Source organism: Mauremys reevesii, linkage group 2 (genome assembly GCF_016161935.1).
Source record: "Mauremys reevesii isolate NIE-2019 linkage group 2, ASM1616193v1, whole genome shotgun sequence".
NCBI lineage: Eukaryota > Metazoa > Chordata > Testudines > Geoemydidae > Mauremys > Mauremys reevesii.
In genome coordinates, this window is record NC_052624.1 from 18,223,850 (window position 1) to 18,243,010 (window position 19,161).

Sequence of the window (19,161 nt, forward strand, 5' to 3'; positions counted from 1 at the left end):
TGTGTTCTGAGGGCAACTTCAGCAAGATATGTCAGCTTTGCATTTACGCTTGTAAGGATCTGTGTGTCCAGGGATCGGAACCTTGGTAGCTACAGTCATGTTAAAACACAATTGTTGCTAGCTGGGTTCTAGCATGGTTTCTCAGAAAAATGTGGACAGAGAATTTTTACTAAGAACTATACTAGGCAACCTCCCTAGTGAAAAGTTGGATTTGGTCAGGAAAGTGGGCAAGTTAGTTGATTATTGTGACAGCATATGCTGCTAACTGAGCGTGCCATATTCTGTGAGATGAACCTAGATAGGATTCTGGTAGGCATTAATGTTGTTTGTATGAATTAGGCTCAGAATATGGCACTGCGCTGTCCAGAGGCTTAAAAGACCAGTGATGGTCAAAGGATACGTGTGAGTAGACACAAAATTCACACCATTGCTTGTACTGTCATATATTCTTTGCCAGATGACATTACTGAAAATCAGCTGGCTTCAACTTTCATTTATATTGACCATTACTATCACATTAAATTGTGTATGTATTTTCAGTAAGTATGCACATTAATATTGAGCCAATAATTATTAATAATTAGGGCCCTACCAAATTCATGGTCAATTTTGGTTAATTTCATGGTCATAAGAACATAAGAACATAAGAAAGGCCGTACCGGGTAAGACCAAAGGTCCATCTAGCCCAGTATCTGTCTACCGACAGTGGCCAATGCCAGGTGAAGAACTCCTTTTGTTTTTTTAAAACCTGCTGCCTATTAATTTTGGTGACCCTCTTTCTTGTATTTATGGAATAAATAAATAACTTTTTTTCCTTATCCACTTTCTCAACACTCATCATTATATATTATATTTGTCCCCTCCCCCTAGTCTCTCTTTTTCCAAACTGAAAGAAGTCCTAGCCTCTTTAATCTTTCCTCATATGGGACCTCTCTAAACCCCCCTATTTTTTAGTTGCTCTTTCTGAACTTTTCTAGTGCTAGAATATCTTTTTTTGAGGTGAGAGACCACATCTGTACACAGTATTGATTGTGTTGGTTGATTGTCTCATCCACCAGGTTTCTGTGATGCCTATATATTATATATATCCTTTATCACAAGGCAAGGCTAGTTCACCCATCTTATTATTTAGACTGGCATTATGTGTGTACAAGCTTAAAAAAAACTTGTCCCTGTTTATTAGCCTGCCTTTTCTGATGTGCCCAGATTCTTTTTATGTGATTGTTTATCATCTGATCCGGGATTTAAAAAATCTTAAATTTCATGATATCAGCTATTTACATCTGAAATTTCATGGTGTTGTAACTATAGGTGTCCTGGCCCAAAAAGGGTTTGGGGGCGGGGGGGGGGGGCACAAGGTTATTGTAGGGGCGGTCGTGGTATTGCCACACTTATTTTTGCACTGCTACTGGCGGCAGCACTGCCTTCAGAGCTGGGCTGGTGGACAGCAGCGGCTGCTGGCTGGGAGCCCAGCTCTGAAGGCAGCACCGCTACCAGCAGCAGTGCGGAAGTAACGATGGCATGGTATGGTCTGGCCTTACTTCTGCACTGCCTTCAAAGCTGGGCACCTGGCTAACAGCTGCCACTCTCTGGCCACCCAGTGCTAAAGACAGCGCAGAAGTAATGGTGGCAATACCATGACCCCCCTACATTAACCTTCTGATCCTCCCCCCCACAGCTCCCTTTTGGGTCAGGACCTTTTTAGGTGTCAGTGTTTTGCTGTCTCTCTATTTAGCAGTTACAGTTTCAGATTTAAGTTAACCAGGCTTGCACGTATTACTAATAAATGATAAATTAAAACCAATAAAGCATTTAGATTTATTGATGAATTTTACTGTAACAAAGCAACATTTTATGTTAAGCTCCTTTTTCTGGATTGAAGCAGATACACCTTATCAGTACATCTTATAATGCTGGGTTTTGCAAGCTTTTTTCCGGAAAGCCAAGTAAACCTCTGAATAATCTGGTTTTTGATATTCAAGTATCTACTCAGAAAAAATATATTAGTTTTAGTGAGTTGCCACCCAGCAAATGCTGAGCTGTAAGATTGTAACAAAAAGTTGCTCAGATGCTTTATCCTGCAAGGGTCCCATCTGAAGTGCTGAGTTCCTTGTTCCCCTTTAACCATTGGAACAATTTATCAAGGATCATGGTGGAGTCCCCATCACTGACCATTTTTAATTCAGATTGGATGTTTTTTTCCTAGATGCTGTGCTCTAGGAATTGTTTGGGGGGGGAGATCTAGACCTTGTTACAGAGGAGGTCAGACCAGATGGTCCCTTCTGGAATCTATACATCTATACATCTTTAAAGATTCTCTACATTTTACGGTTATCAGGCACTTATTCTTTGACCTTGGGCCATTCACTTCACCTTTTGCTTCAGTTTCTCCATCTTTATTTAGGATAATATTTAGCTACCTGTGTCATAGGGATGTGAGGATTAGTTAGTATTTGTAATTCACTTTGAACATCGAAAGGGCTGTGTAAATGCTAAATATTATGATATAATTCCTCTGTATTTCTCTGCATTGTGGATTACCAAGATACAAGTGTGTAGATGGAAGCTTCCTCCATTGTAAAATGAATAATACCTTACCTTTTTATTTTGCTTTTGCAACATTAACTCTCCAACCCTCTCAACATCTAGTTGAAGAAGGTAAGTACTGTAACACCCATTTTACAAACTGGGAAACTGAGGGTATGTCTACCCTATCCGCCGGATCGGCGGGCAGCGATCGATCCAGCAATGGTCAATTTATCGGTCTAGTCTAGACACGATAAATTGATCTCCGAGTGCTCTCCCATCGACTTCTGTACTCCACCACCATGAGAGGCGCAGGCGGAGTCGATGGAGGAGTGGCAGCAGTCAACTCACCCCAGTGAAGACACCACGGTAAGTCGATCTAAGTATGTCGACTTCAGCTATGTTATTGATGTAGCTGAAGTTGCGTAACTTAGATCGATCCCCCCAGTGTAGACCAGGCCTGAGACACCGAACGAGTAAGTGACTTGTACATGGCCAAACACTGAGTTGACTGTCCTGACCCCATTGCCTTGCTCTGATTACTAGACAGCACTCCAAGGAAGATGCACATTGACGTTCTGGATCTGATCAGTTATCTGTCAAGGTCAGTAGCCTGTCACCAGTGGTGGAAGATGCCTAATTACCAGCTTCAAAATTCTTGTAATAATCTGTCCTTAGGGGACATGTCTTCCTAACCCCCTCAGTGGAAGGTTGGTTCATGCCCTGAAGCATGAGAATAATGAAGCTCTTTCTACTCCTTTCCCAGTTCCTTAATCAGATCTTTTAACCTACGCTTCTGGGGCCAGAGCCAGTGTCCATGGAAGTCAATGGAAAGACCTGAGATCAGGCCCTCTGATACCACCTTAGATGCCAAGGTGAAAAGTCTAAGGTTATGTCGACACTGCAATTAAAAACCTGCAGCTGGCCCGTGCCAGCTGACTCGGTCACGTGGGGCTCAGGCTAAGGGGCTATTTAACTGCAGTGTAGACATTAGGGCTTGGGCTACAGAATGGGCTCTAGGACCCTGCAAAGCAGGAGGGTCCCAGAGCTCAGGCTGCAGCCCAAGCCTGAATATCTACAATGCAGTTAAACTGCCCCATAGCCCAAGCCCCACGAGCCTGAGTCAGCTGGCATGGGCCAACCATGGGTCCTAATTGCAGTGTAGACATAAGCTTAGATTGATTTAAGGCTCCTCCGAGTCAGTGGAACCAGTTCTTAATCCAGTATTTTGTATCCAAAACCTAACCGCACTTACTAATGTGTTGTACTAAGCATCCGATAGAAAACTTGTATATCACTGTTTCAGCAATACGGTTCCCTAACGTTAAAATCTGATTGTTTTTAGTAGTTTTTCCTCTAAATCTCAATCTCATTAACATCAATGAGAGTAATGGTGAAAATGCACAGCTTCGGGGGGCGCGGAATATGTTGAGCTTGACATATTTCACACAGCAGCCAAGACTTTAGACAAATTAGAGAAAGCAGTAGGTGGACTGACCTCTTTATCCTCTTCCTGATTTATAATAAAAAGTCGTCTTCATTTTGGAGCATCTGCTGATGCTCTAGATCCCATGCATTCTGAATCTGGACCTGTCCAGTGGGCACAATCACAAAATATGCATAAATTGCTGGACAGACTCTAATTGGGCTTGGCAGAATTCAATTTTTTGAAATAATTTGGCGGATAATATTCATGTTTATTTTCAAGCATTTTTCTATTTTTATCAACTTAAATGGTCACAGTTGTGAGAAATCACGGAGGGTCTGACAATAAGTATTTAATGAGAGTAGATGTTGAGATTTAAAAAGTTAAAGCTTTAAAACCATTAAAACATAAATTTTCAGCCTCACATGTCAAAATATACAAAGTAAATATCCTTAAATCAAACCTTAAGTTCTCAAGCCGCATTTTTCTTACTTTGCCTATCTCGAAAGATTTGTTTGTTGGGTTGTGTGTGTATGGCGAAATCAACGTTTACTCGCATTTACCGATACAACTCTAATCCGGCCAAACCGAGTTCTGAGCTGCACGTGTTCAAAGGCACTTAACTGATGTTTATGAGAGTGAAAGGATGGTTTAGTGGTGAGGGCTCTAGCCTGAGTATTAGGGGACATGGATTAGATTCCTGGCTATGACACAAACTTTCCGTGTGACTCCAAGCAAGTCACTTAGTGCCTCAGTTTCCCATCTGTAAAATGAGGATAATACTTCTCTAGCTCACAGCACTGTTGTGAAGCTAAAATCCATTAATGACTGTGAGGTGCTCAGACACTGTGGTAATGTGGGGCATGTAAGTACCCAGATAGATAAATTATAAAAGAGCAGTTCTGTAAGATTCAATGAGTCTTGAATCCCTTAATTGCACAGAAACGTACCTGATAGAAACCCAGCTATTAACACGCAGCCCAAGATTCCGGTAACAAAAGCAGCGTGCTGGATGATTAGACCATGCAGTGAAGATTTAACGAGGTTCAGTGGTTGCACCCATCTGTTTTTCGCACACAGCACTGTACAGTGTTTTGCCTCAGTAGCAACTCAATAACCATGCTGTAATTACATAGCCAACTTTAATAACTATGGGCCCGATCCTCCAAGATGCTGCATGGTCTTAACTCCCACTGACTTCAGTGGGGGTGGAAGGCACCCAGTATCTCATAAGAGATTCTGAGCACAATGCTGGATTGGATCTGCAGCTTGTATCATCCTAGTAAGTGCCAATAGGTGCCTTCGTGTATGTATGTGAAGTTCAATAGTCTCTTGAGCAGGGAATGAGATTTGAGTCACATGCTAAAATAAAACAATTATGAGAAATATAACAAGTTAATTTAGATTTAACTCTGCTATCTTGCTGTGGTGGCATCATTATTTATGACTTGTCTGTATAGTGTCCAAAGTGTGCTCAGAACTTGACAGAACACATACAAACACAGATGCTTTGCCCTGTAGTGCTTACAGTTTAATTGTAGATATGCCGCAACAAGTGAGGGAAGGATGGGGTGAGAAAGGAAGAAGCAGTACTAAAAACATGCAGTTACTCTCATTTGGCATGTGCAGTTCTTCATTTTTCTCTCTGTGAGTGTCTATGAAATTAGGAGAATTCTCTCCTTTCTTATAGGTTACACAGCAGGTGTGAGCTTTTAGGAAAGATTTGAATAAGGAAAGAGCAGTTGTTTGGCAAACAAGGATTGGGTGATTGTTCCATTTACTGTATCAAGATTAAGCTTTTTGACCCTCTTTTTGTTATTGATGGGCCTGGAAAGTGAAATTTCTCTACATGTGGCAACTTCAGGCCAGGTGTGAGGCACTTCTGTTGGTCAGCGGAGGATGGCTTGTATTGCCGCTGTTTGGGCCAGGCTTTCAATCCAGGACTGTTCACAAGCACTAAATTCACAGAAAAAAAATCCAAATTGAATCCCTTCTTAAACTCACTCAGTTATGTAGAATTTCGACTGTCAGGAAGTATCTATCAGGAACATGGTTTCGTGTCTTCTAGCAACATCATAAAATTACCCCAAGTGGTGATGACAAAGCATTTTGGCGTAAGAATCTGTGAAGCATTTGCTGCTTAGATTCAGGTTAAAGCTTTTTAAATGTTACTGGGCCAGCTATGACATCTGAAGCTTGGGATTCAGGGTGACCTTTGGCAGGGACCATACTTGATGTGGTCTGCACAAGTGTTAACTTGAAATTAAAATAATCACTGAGGCTGAGACAGGAGTTTTATTGACAGCCAATAGCTGACGAATAAAGAACGACAACAGACATGGTTTTGTGTCAACAAAGGTAAAAGGTTGGCTCTCAAATTTAGCAAAAGTAGCTAGAGCCAGACATTTATTTATTTATTTATTTTAATTTATTTATTACTGTAGTTGTTGTATTACAGTCACATCTAGAGACTCCAGTGAGATCAGGACTCCATAGGCTGGCTACATCTATTCTAAGAGATGGAATGCCATTATAAGATTGTAATCTAGACTAGTCTAACTAAGGGCCTGTCTACACGGAGACACTCAGGGGATGCCCGCTCTACAGCGGCACAGCTAGAGCGCTGCATAACATGGCTACACGGGTGCTCTTACAGCTGTGCCACTGTAAGTGTAGACCTGGCCATAGTTAGGTTGACCTAGCCTCTGGTGTAGTTGTGGCTAGATTGGCAAAAGAATTCTTCCATTGACCTAGCTACTGCCTTTTGGAGAAGTGGATTAACTGCATAGTTGGAAAGGCCCATTCCATGGATGTAGGAAGTATCCACACAATGGTAGTCAACTGCAGCACCATACCTGTGCCTAGGGTGACCAGACAGCAAATGTGAAAAATCGGGACAGGGGGTGGGGGGTAATAGGAGCCTATATAAGAAAAAGACCCAAAACCAGGACTGTCCCTATAAAATCGGGACATCTGGTCACCCTACCTGTGCCACTGTGGTGGCTGTCATGTAGACGTGTTCTCAGTGTCCCCACATAGACAAGTCCTAAGGCTGGGAGGAGAAACCAAGGCACAGAGAGGTGAATTGACTAGCCCAAGGTCATGCAGCAGTTCAGTTTCAGAGCTGGGGAGAGCTCAGGTCTTCTCAGCCACAGGCCAGTGCACTTGTCTCTTCTATCCCCATTAAAGTTAAAGAGCATTGCAGGTCGGCATCCTATTTCATGATTCCTAGTGTCTGTCAAGACGCTATATTAATAATTGTGTTGTAGACAGGACATGGGGTAAGATTTTAACCTGCAATCAATTTGTCTTTAAAAATAAATAAATAAATAAACTATGGAATAAAGGGTGTTGGAAATTGAAGTCCTTTACTGAGCTGCAGGTTATGGTTTCAGCAGGAAGCAACAGAGCTGGAGCTTTTCCATGTTTCCTCTGCCAATCAGCCTCCATAATGGTAGTATCAAGACAGTAGCTTAGTCCCCAGGCCTATTCAGTCCATGCAGCCCCTGTGCTGAGATTGCCAGCAGTCAATGCTAACTGTAAGGGGAGGGGATGTGTGGTGCAGTGGCACTTCTGTGGACACCACTAACCAGCTGAAATGGGACTCAGGACACCAGCGTTCTATTCTGGGCTCTGCCACTGGCCTGCTGAATGACCTTGGGCGAGTCACTTTGTCTCTCTGTGGCTCAGTTTCCTTTTCTATGAAACTGGGATGATGATACTGATCTCCTTTGTAAATCATGGCATGATTGCCTGTTCTGTTCATTCCTTGTGAAGCACCTGGCATGTTCTTATCAGATGGCCATGACTTTCACTATGAACCAGAGCAGGAATTCAACCCAATAAACATATTATTCACAACCACGTATATGATTATCATCTGTTTGCCTAGTATCCCCTTGTTTTCTAGCTCACACAGTGCATATAGTAATGAAGCATACCACAACTACATTGAAGTTAAATGTAGTTCAGAACTGCCTTTGGCAGAAGTCTAGAGTGCCATAAGGGGAGGAAAGGTGGTATAAAGATGCCTTTGTATTCTGTCATCCTCGGGTCGATGGCACCAGCCATTTACCTGGGCACATGGGCAGCCCCAGCCATGTCCCCTTTCTTCTGGGGGCTGGGAGAGGGATTTAAAGTAGGCACCATTATTCCACTCTTAGGCCACAGCAGCAAAGCAGACTTAGCCGGCCAAAGAATCTGGCCCATAAAATCTGAGACGGGTGTGTAAAAGTGAAAATAAAATGTGTCTGCAGCTCACATTGAGATGATCTGCAGAACCTTGTGCATGACAAACTAACAGGGATGTTTGTTTCCCATCCTGTAGAATACTAAAGAAGTGCAGCAATAGGATTCTTGGCTGGAAGGATGTGTTGGTTGTTGCCAGCGTATTAGGTCACTGAGTGACTGTTATCTGTTGTGGCCAGAATGGTTTCCTACACAAGGACAATTATGAAGATTCTTCTTTTTTTTTTTTTTGTATACCAGTAGCAGGAGGCTGTAATTAGTGCTTCAAGGCAAATGGTGACCTTTTGGAACTTTTCCTGAGGCTTGTGAAGCTTAAATTAGTTTCTGATGTTTGAAAGCTTGCACGGACTTAATCTCTGGGTCCCATTTATATTATAATTACTGCATGATTCACATTTGCATTCACTTGTCCCTAGTTCCAAAGGACCTGTATCCTTAACCGTTAAGGATGGCTTCGTGTCTCCAAGCTCCTTTGTGTATGGCTCTGTGTCAAAACTCCTTTGGGTGAAGGAAATAAGCAGTGTGCCCTCCTTCTCTTTCAGTGTAGCATTGCTTCAAAATATAAGGCTGATATGAAAGTCTCTTTCACACAAGCAGAAGCCCTCCTAGGAGCTTTTCCTCCAGGAAAAAAAAAATGGATAGTATTAGCTTGTTTGGTTTTGTCAGTCATTTACAACATAGTTAATAAAGTAGTCTGAACTTAATTAAAATTGTCACTTTTGTGGATGTTCAAATTACATTTCCGCTTCCTTTGATCAGGTTTTCATTTATCTGTTATAAAATATTTCATTGTAGTATTATGTATGCATCATTAATTTTGCGTAAATTACCCTTAATTGCTCTCTGTCAGGGATAAAAAGTGAATAGGAAATGATGCATAGGAGTGTTTAATAAAAAAAGAAAGAATGAACACAAATAGCTCCATATAGTTTCCAGTGTAATAAAACCAGAGCATTTATGGGATGAGAAATGAAAATCCCATCACTCCCAGGTTCTGAAAATCACTCCATTCTGAAAATGGTGCAGTTACTCATTTTACATAGTTTGATCCTGTTTTGTTCTTTAGTTTTGCTTTGTAAATATGAGCTACCTCAAAGCGCCCAAACATTGTTTGTTTATAGCCAGGAATCCTCATTGCTTGGTTGCGCTGTACTGTTTTTATATATTTAAACTCCACTCCAGGGACATAAATGACCATAACAACAGGATCCCCATGATGCTTCAAATAATGAATCTTCACAAAACAGGTAGTGGCATCCTGCACTCTGAAAATTATTTTCAGCTATATGAGCGACCTGGGATGAGCTCATTGTTCTTGAGTGTACAGTACATATGTTACTAAAGCTTGCTCTAAGGAAAACTGCTTCATTCACCTGGCTCACCTATTAGGTTTATTGTTGGCTTTATTTCTGGTTGCGAGATACACGTTTAGCACCTTATTAATGCAGTCAAGGACATATTAAATCCCGGGAATCCATCTGAGGAAAAATAGATTAAGATATAAACCTGAAAAGCAAGGTTTATAACTTTTCAAGTAAGAATGATATCCAGCATTGGATAACTAGCTAGGAAGCGATTATTTTGTTGTAGGAGAAATTTTCTTATGGAAGAGAATAACTTAAGATGGTTCTTTAAATCAGCTATGCTAGTTAATTGCAAGAATCTGGCAAGCTAAATAGAGGCAAGTGCGCATGCAACTGTACATTTAGGGGTATATCTCTCTCCTTTGCACCTGCATTTGTTTCATTAGTGCTACTAAGTTACATACGTGCTTTGAAAAAAGAATATCTCCTGTATGATATGATCACGAGGAAACACCCTTTCCCCCTCATGAACTTGATTGTACATTATATACCCAGGCATGTACCTGTGAGAAATGTTCCATTGCAAATGGTATTTTTCTTAATATTAGCCTATTGAATGCTATAACAAACTCCAGTATATGTGAGAAATACACCCAAATGGTAACCTGTGCTCCAAACTGACTCCTGAGCTTGGGGAAAGCTTGGTTTAAAACTCCTTGCACAAACCTAACTTGATAAAGGACCCAAAGCAGATCATGTCTGATTCTGAACTTGGGGAAAGTTTGGATCACAGTCTGAACTTCACAGCTCAGGCCCAGCTCCCAAGCCTGGGTTGGAACCACAATACTGGATCCAAATGTTTTATTTTATTTTGGGGAGAAGGGTTTTTAGGATCCAGCTGTGAATGACACAGCTCACTCCCCCTCTCTAATATTTACACATCTGAGGCCTCAGTAATGGTGGAAGTGTAGCTCTGTGCCCTCTGCACCATGCCAGATGGGTCTGAGCTGCAGATTATTCACATTCCTCCTTTACAGCCACCGACCAATTTTAAAACCGTGGCCACAGGTCACTTGATAGGCAAGAGATCTCAGATCAGTGTGTGGCTGGAGAGGAGAAAGAGCCATCCAAGTTGCTCCTGAGGGCACTAATATCATCACAAGCACCTGCCCAGCCATTTTCCTGCAGCAAAACTGTCTCCTCACAAAATTTCACAGGTTATCTTTGAAACTGGCTTATTTTCCAAAAAACCTTGATTTTTTTCAAACTGCCCTGATCCCACAAATGCTTATTCACGTCAGTAATCGCTCAGTGAGCTTAACGCGGATATTCATAGATGTAACATTACTGAGTGCTTACAGGATCCAGGGCCAATACTTGTTTAATTTTTCCTCACTCAGTTGCCCTCCAGACTCTTCTTCATCAGGACAGGTAGGTGTGTCTGTACTTCAGGCACGTAAGCACAATATCTCCATATAGTAGTACAGGAGCCTGCAGCACCATCAATGTTGTACGAACGCCTCTCTGTATGTTACACAAAAACAAGACAGGAGTGATGATTATTTTTCCAGACTAGACACATATAAGGAAGTAAAGATTAAAAAATGACATGTCTTGGGAGAGGGTGAATAGCAGCATAAATCTCAGTTTGATGTTTGTGATAACAAGGTTGCACAACAAAACATCAGGAAAATTTGTCTGTGGCAGTGACTAAGCAATACTCTGGATGGGACAAAGATTTTAATTATAAGCAGTGGCTCAGAAGACTCCCCATGCCTTTATTTATTAGTATGATAATATCACCCGATGTATGAACTTTATGCATTATGTATAAATAATTCATGAATTAGCAAATAAAGAGATCTGGAATCTATACGCGGAGATGGCGGATGCCAATTATCTCACTTCTGCAGAGCCAGACCCTCTCGGTTCACATTGTTTGCAGCTGCTCTTTTAAATCATTCATCAGCGCTTAAGAGATATGCTGGTGGTGCTGGCAGAGACAATTTGAATTTTCATTGTTTACACACTGTGAATTTAGCTTCTGGTCTGAAATTATCTGCCACACTGAAGCCTCTGAGAGACTACAGATGAAAAGAATAGGACAAGCAGCATCTCTTACTTTTTAATATATATATATATTCTTGATTATTTTCCTTTTGCAATTTTGTATCTTTTTTGTGGTTGCTGTTTAATTTTAATTTTTAATTGTCACGTTTTTTCCATGCTGCTCAGAGCATGGAAGAATCACAAACATTTTCAGAACTCTCTCACAAGTTTTCTGTATGAACGCATGACAAACGTTTTGCTCATGGAGCTGTCAAGTGATAGAATGTGAGTTTTCAGTTTTTAATTTAGCAATTTATTCTTTGCCACCTAAACACCTAGGATTGTCTCTTGCTGTCTGTTTTTAAGCTGAATTTCCCATTGAAAATAATGATAAAAGATGTTTAAGAAATGATGTGCCATGACCACTGATCTTTTTCTTGTCAAATTACTCAGTTATTCTGTTGATACATATTTTCAGAGAATTGCCAGTACTGTATTCATGCTAAATTTATAACATAAGTACATCAATACTGGGTCAGACCAATGGTCCTTCTAGCCCAGTATCCTGCCTTCTGACAGTGGCCCAGATGCTACAGGGGGAATGGACAGAACTGGCCAAATTCGAGTGATCCATCCCCTGTCGTCCAGTCCCAGCTTCTGGCATTCAGCAGTTTAGGGATATCTGGAGCATGGAGTTGCATCCTTGACCATCCTAGCTAATGGCCATTGATGGACCTATCCTCCATGAACATATCCAAGTCTTTTTTGAACCTTGTTATACTTTTCACCTTCACAACATCCCCTGACAACGAGTTCCACGGGTTGATTCTGCGTTCTGTAAAGAAGTCCTTCCTTTCGTTTGGTTTAAAACTGCTCTCTGATTAATTTGCCCTTGTCATTATGGTGACGTGGCTTAATGTTACTTCCAGCATGGATAATGACTGTGATTGCGTTTGCATGAAAGGCTATGTGAGAGAGCCAAATTATTAGCTTTATTAATTGAAATCCTGTGGATTGATACAGGATCATTAACTACAGTACCATCTAGGAACACCCGGCATATTACATTTCATGTGTATGTTCCCCAGTGGAAATCTTCAGGCCTGATTCCCCTCTCACCTACGCTAAATGTAAATCAGGAATTGAGATGTCAATGACTCTGGCGTCAGTGGGGTTACATTGATGTAAAACTGGAGCCACTCAGAGGAGAAACAGACTGTTTATACGACAAACCCATGACACTAAAAGGGTGTCATCAGGAGGAGGGAGAAAACTTGTTCACCTTAGCCTCTAAGGATAGAACAAGAAGCAATGGGCTTAAACTGCAGCAAGGGAGGTTTAGGTTGGACATTAGGAAAAAGTTCCTAACCGTCGGGGTGGTTAAACACTGGAATAAATTGCCTAGGGAGGTTGTGGAATCTCCATCTCTGGAGATATTTAAGAGTAGTTAGATAAATGTCTATCCGGGATGGTCTAGACAGTATTTGGTCCTGCCATGAGGACAGGGAACTGGACTCGATGACCTCTCGAGGTCCCTTCCAGTCCTAGAATCTATGAATCTATGAATATTGGCTTCCTTTTGATACTGGTGGGGAAGCACACTCTGCAGATTGATAATTGCATCTTTCTCACCCCCTTTCAGTCACCGGGCACTCCCAATCCCTGCAATTTCCTACTGCCTGCAATGGTGTTTGGCTTTTCATGGGCTATGCAGAGAGTGGGCGGCTCCATTCTGGCCCACAATAAGAAGTTTGATATAGTCTCGGGCTATTTTGGCTTAATTCTGATCTTCTTTACACTGCTTTTACCCGGATGGAATTCCATTGATTTACATGAATTTGCTACTCTTGATTTTGGACTCGATCCTGTGAAGTGCTGAGTGCTTTCAACTCACTCTGAAGACAATGGGTGGGTACTAAAGGGCTCAGTACCTCTCAGGATCGGACTGTCACAGGTGCTAGGCTCTCATGCAGTGAAGCACTAAAGTACCTGCTTAACTTTAAGCACATGCCAAAGGCCATCTCTGTTTGGCAAAATACTTTAAGAAGTGCTTACTTTAAGCATATGCTTAAATCTTATTGGGATTTAGACATATACTTAAGTGCTTTGCTGATTCAGGGCCTAACTGAAAGCAGAACCAGGCCCTGGTATAGCAGGGAGAAGGGGGGAACATGCCCATACATCGATACTTATTTTTAAAAAATTAATAAATAAGTGGACTATGTCAGGACTCGGGAGTCCCAATCAAACTTCCATTTGAAAGGGCTCCAGAGAGAGAGAGAGAGAGAGAGAGAAAGTACTGTGCAAACTGTGCCCTCGCTCTGTTTCTGTCATCTCTGAATATTTCATCGAACAAATTAGATTTTGCTATTAGATCTGTAAATGACAGCGGATGGCATTTGCCAGATGGTGTGTGTATTGTAACTGTCACATCATTATAGGTTTAAAATTGAAGTATGGGAAGTCGGCTAATGAACATACACTATATAATTTCCAGAATTCAACTCCGCAACGATAGACATTAGCCACTTAGCACATTGTGTGTGGTAAAAAACAGTGACGTTTAACAAATGTCCACATTTTTAACTAGGCTAATCTCTAAACTGGTTTGTTCAACTTAGTTTAGAAGTCAACACTGAACAACATTATTTACTTTGTGTCTAAAATTATCGACTTTTTGTCCTTGAAGACTTACACCTTGGCCATAACTAACATATGTAATTATCAGGAATACTTCACTAAATTGCCAGGAATAAACTCTCAAATTAACTGAATGACTCTATTCAATATGCTATGTCTACAATTTTTCCGCTCGTAAAGAAAAAAATTAATAACTCTAATTCTTTAGGGTTGTGGATATATTTATTTCAAATACCTTTATTTGATATTACCGTAAAATGAGAGCCTGGGTGGGCGCTTTGCTTAGCTTTATAAAATTTGTTTGGGAGGAGGGCAGCAGAGTGAGAGAACACCCGAATAAAATAATACATAATATCTGTATTGTTGTTAAACTACATAACTAGATTGTTTCTGTTTATTTATTGACTTCCCACAGTATTGCCAATGCTAGCACAAAGAGGTACAGAAAGAGAAATCAGAATATACATCATGTTTCTCACTTGCATTCTCTCCTTTGTAGAAGGGATATCTTTATTAGTAAGAGACTGAGCCAGCTTCCACTGAAGCGAATTGAAAGACTCCCATTGTCCTCAATGGAAACTTGATCAGGCCCCACTTGAATAGTAGTTTACCTTATTTTCACTCTAAAGCCTTGGTTCAGTGATTGAGGGAGAAGCTTTATAAATCAATATGTTTAGTATGTCATTGTATATCAGTAGCTGAAAAGCTGCACCACCCTTTTCAGTAATATTTAGCACTGTGTTTGAAATTGACTTTCTGTTCAGCTTACTACCTACAAAACAAAATGACTAGTCTCTCTCCATGCTCTGTGATGATTCAGTTTCATTCTGAAACCATTTAGCAAACAAAGAATGAAGGAATCACTTAGTTAATGAAGCAAATTCACTGTTAACAGGGACTGAAAATCAGACCAGCCATATCAGTCAAACTGTACAATGAATAAACCTACTCTGCTTTCATTCATATCAGTGCTGCACAAATGGCAAACCTGTCTGAAATGAAGAATGATATAAATTTGGCAACAGTATGTTTTCTCTATATCAGATCCTGATCTCATTTACACCAGTGTTATTGACATCAGAATCTGATCCACTTAATTTGATTAATTCCTTGTGTTCTCTATGAAGAAAAGAAATACAACACTTTTGTGCTATTTTGTCCCTTTCTGCAATACATACAGTGCTGTAGTCCTCAAGAACATTAAATCTAGTATTTTCTGTGTCAAATGGCACATCATAGCCCATGTATTTTTATATTGCATGTGAAGAATTAGTGATAATCAGAAAACGATAAGTATTTTGCATGAAAATTTCAGAACAAAAAGTAAAAAATAGTTTTGTTTGGTTTTTCAAAATTTCTCGTAGACTAGGTCTACACTTTTGCTGGGAGAATAATGTTGGTTAGGGTGCAGGATTTTTGGTTTTTTTAAGGACATAGCTGTAGCCCTTGTGTAGATGCAGAAGTGCTGGCATAAAAGTGCTTTTTTCCTGTATAACTTATATTGATTACCAAACCAGTATAAGCTATACTGGCAAAAGCTCTTTTCTGCTAGGATATGCTGCACCTACACGAGGAGGGTCTGCCAGCATGGCGGTACCAATATAGTTATACTGGTAAATCTTTTCTAGCATAGACCTGACCACAGAAATTTTCCAGTTTTTCAGTGAAAAACTAAAAATGTTTGGTTTTCTGTTCCTGATCATTTTTTGTTTAGAAATGATTGTGGGTGCTTGAAGTTTTTGGGCACTGAATTGAGACACCTTAAAAGGGAAAGATTCTTCAAGGGCAGATGCTGAGCACCATCTGAAAGTCAGGCCCCTCTGAAGGGCATTAAGTTGGCCACCCAAAATAATTTAGTCCCTTTTGAAAATCTTAGCCTGTCGGCTGGAACTCACCATCCTCTCCCCACAGTAGGGGATTAAGAAGCTGGGCAACTCTGCAAGGTCTCCCTCATGGAGTTTCTCCCACATTATGTCCTTAGCAGTGGGCAGGGTTTTCCCCCTGTATGGAACACGCTACACTTCTATCCCAAGCACAAAGGGATCCTGAGTGATCTGCAGGAGACAAGACCCCTGTGTCTCCATAGCAGCTCTGGGTCCCGAGCAACCTATCCCAGGATATTTCCTGGCAGCTGAATTCCAGTAGAGCCATTCTACCAAGGGCCTCCTCTGGCCACAGCTGCCCCTGGAACACTCCAATGTAGGGAAAACAAAGAAACAATGGTGCTGCTGAATGGATTTTTTGTTGTTGTTTTTTAATCTTGGACATGTACTTCAGGGCTTGATCCTGCAAAGTGCTGATCACCTTGCAAATTGAAGGTCAGTTAATTTCAGTGGGACTGCTTATGTGCTTAAAACTAATCCCATCCCTAGGTGCATTGCTGGGTGGATGCCAGAGGTTTCAGCACTTATCAGGATCAAGCCCTTAGCTGTAGGATTGTTAAAGCGTATCTCCAGTTCACTTTCCACATGCTGACAGGCCATGCAACTCAGAGTGTGCAGTGCTATGCAGATCACTTAACATTTGAAATTGTCAGCACAAGGGGAAGTGCAGAAATGAGCCCCTTCCAGTGCCACCTTAAAGACAGTGGTGGGATAAGGTTTCTGACAAGCCCTCTGCTGGGTTTCCCTACACAGCCAGATTTAAACATTGCAACCTCAGCAGGGTGCACAGCCACATAGCATGCATGATTCGAATTGGAAATATACACCGTACTGCTTCTAGCAAAACCCTGCCACTAAGATTCGAGCCTGCACCAGCTGCAGGGAAGGGAGCAGTACTGACCACGAACCTGGCACTGGAGCCAGAGCCACAGAAAGGTTCAGGATGAAAGGTGCTGCCAGGAGCACCTTACTGTCTTACCATAAAGCTAGCGTGTATTGTACTGCCAACCATAGCGTGCATATAGGGTGGCTGGGAGGCTGGCCAGCTCCCCTTGCTGCTGTGATCCACGCCTTGTTATTGTTCCCTCTTCCTTTTGCCTGGGTGCAATAATGGGAGAAGACAAGGAACATAAGCTAGCCACTATCTCTGGGGTTAGGAAGAAACAGTTTATCCATTATGGGGTTTCTTCCTCATCAACACTGCTAGTGACAAGATTTGGGGTTTGTTGGACTGCTGGTATGAACTGGTATGGTGGTTCCCACCTTTCTGCCCCATCCCTGCCGCTCCTCAATACATCTTTCCACATGACTCTCCCAGCAGCGAAGGGCAGGATTTAGACTTTACTGCCAGTTGTCCTGCAGAGTGGCGGTCAACTTCTCTGAGAAAATCACTCCCTGCAGCTGGCAGGTGTTGGTACAGCACCTAAGGACACTGGTTGTGGTCTTTTGGTGCTACCTCAATATAAATATTAAATAATACTCATCCTCTTTACATACTGGCTGATATCCCATTGCACAGTAGCTATGCACCACAGTTCTAGGGTGAACCTGTGACCTTTTGTACTATTGGAACCTACCTGGTGTTTGATTTAAAAAAACATACAGCATCTATGTAACAGCAACTATTAACCAGGGCACATAAAATGTAAATGTTTTGTGCAATGATGTTTGTGTGTCATTAGACTAAATTAAAAAGCAAATGATTTAATTGTGTTTGTGCTAATTAAAATATTTACAGATTAGAGAGAGCTGCATTTATTGTCCCATTGGGAAAGGGCCTTGAAACCTCACATGTCTTGGAGTCTACAGTGCTGTCATTTAGTCATAGACTGCTATGTATACCTGGGTGATTTGCTTTTTAGATTACTCTTCCGTGACACATAATTCTCAGGAGCCTCCAGCTTCAAGGCATTCAAAAACAGGTTTATATGTACACATATATGTGTGTGTGTTTTAACCAAATGTCTTTCTTTCCTCTTCTTTTCAAGGGCCAAGAGTTCCAATTGTGACTGTTCACAACACGACAGATAAACAAAGTAAGTACTGGGCTGTATTTGGTAAGTCAGTCAGGCAACGTAATAAAATACAGTCATTCTCCATTATTTTCAACAGGGAGTACGCAGACTTTGCCTATATGTGGGCCACACAGACATCTTAGCTGGAGCTGAAGGGTTGAAACTCACGTCTATTATACCGAGCAGATTGCAAGGCAGGTGGTGTGCCTTGAGTAAAGCTCATTGTTCTAGATGCACAATGTGCACGTTTTAATGTTACCTTGTCCTCCCCTGCTGTGTGTTTCATCTGCCTGTTGCAGGTTTTTGGAACCTAGACTGAAAAGGGCTGACTTTCAGTAGGGGTTTGTACAGCCCCTAGAACAAGGGAGCCCTGGTTGCCGAGAGGAGCCCTAGGCACTATATATAGCAATACTAACAGACTGCTGTGGAAGTGTAGCCTGCAGAGACCACAAGTTGCATCAGACAGGGCTTATCTTTACTGTGAATGTGGCCCAAAGCTTGAGCAGCTGTAGCTCCCAGCCAGATGGAGCAACTCCTCCTGGAACTGTAGTCTCCAGGGGTCACACGGCCATAGTAAAACTAAGCGCAACCACACCTGAGCTTCACGGGCAGTTCTTACTCCACATGAGCAAACTAACCAGGTTTTGGTGCACCATATCTAATGGCTATTGGATTTGTTATTCTGCTGGTTGTCAACTTTCAAGTAGTCATGAATAGTTGTAAGAATTACTAAGGGGAATGATTTTCAAAGGCACAAAGGGCAGTTTGGGGCCCAACTCCTACTTGAAGCCAATGGGAGTTGGGACCCTAACTTCCATTTGTGCCTTTGAGAATCTCCTCCTGCGTTATTTATTCAAGTGGCATGTAGGTGGTTAACATTGTAGCTAAGTACTTACTTGGCCTCCATTACTGAGCACCTCACCACCATTAATGTATTTATCCTCACATCATCCCTGTGCGGTAGGGCACTGCCATTATCCCCATTTTACAGAGGGGGAACTGAGGCACAGAGAGGCTAAGTGACTTGCCCAGGTCACACAGAAAGTCTGCAGTGGAGCAAGGAACTGTAC

The 19,161-nt window shown here is 41.6% G+C and overlaps 1 protein-coding gene across 44 annotated transcripts in view; it reads left to right on the forward strand.

Moving 5' to 3' along the window:
• Positions 1–19,161, forward strand: part of DPP6 (dipeptidyl peptidase like 6) — a 714,691-nt gene that overhangs the window by 667,257 nt on the left and 28,273 nt on the right. For all 44 annotated transcript variants that reach the window (XM_039524563.1, XM_039524587.1, XM_039524562.1 and 41 more), the window contains one exon: positions 18,065–18,112. In XM_039524563.1, the coding sequence (XP_039380497.1) occupies positions 18,065–18,112 (48 nt within the window). The remainder of the gene's footprint in view (positions 1–18,064; positions 18,113–19,161) is intronic.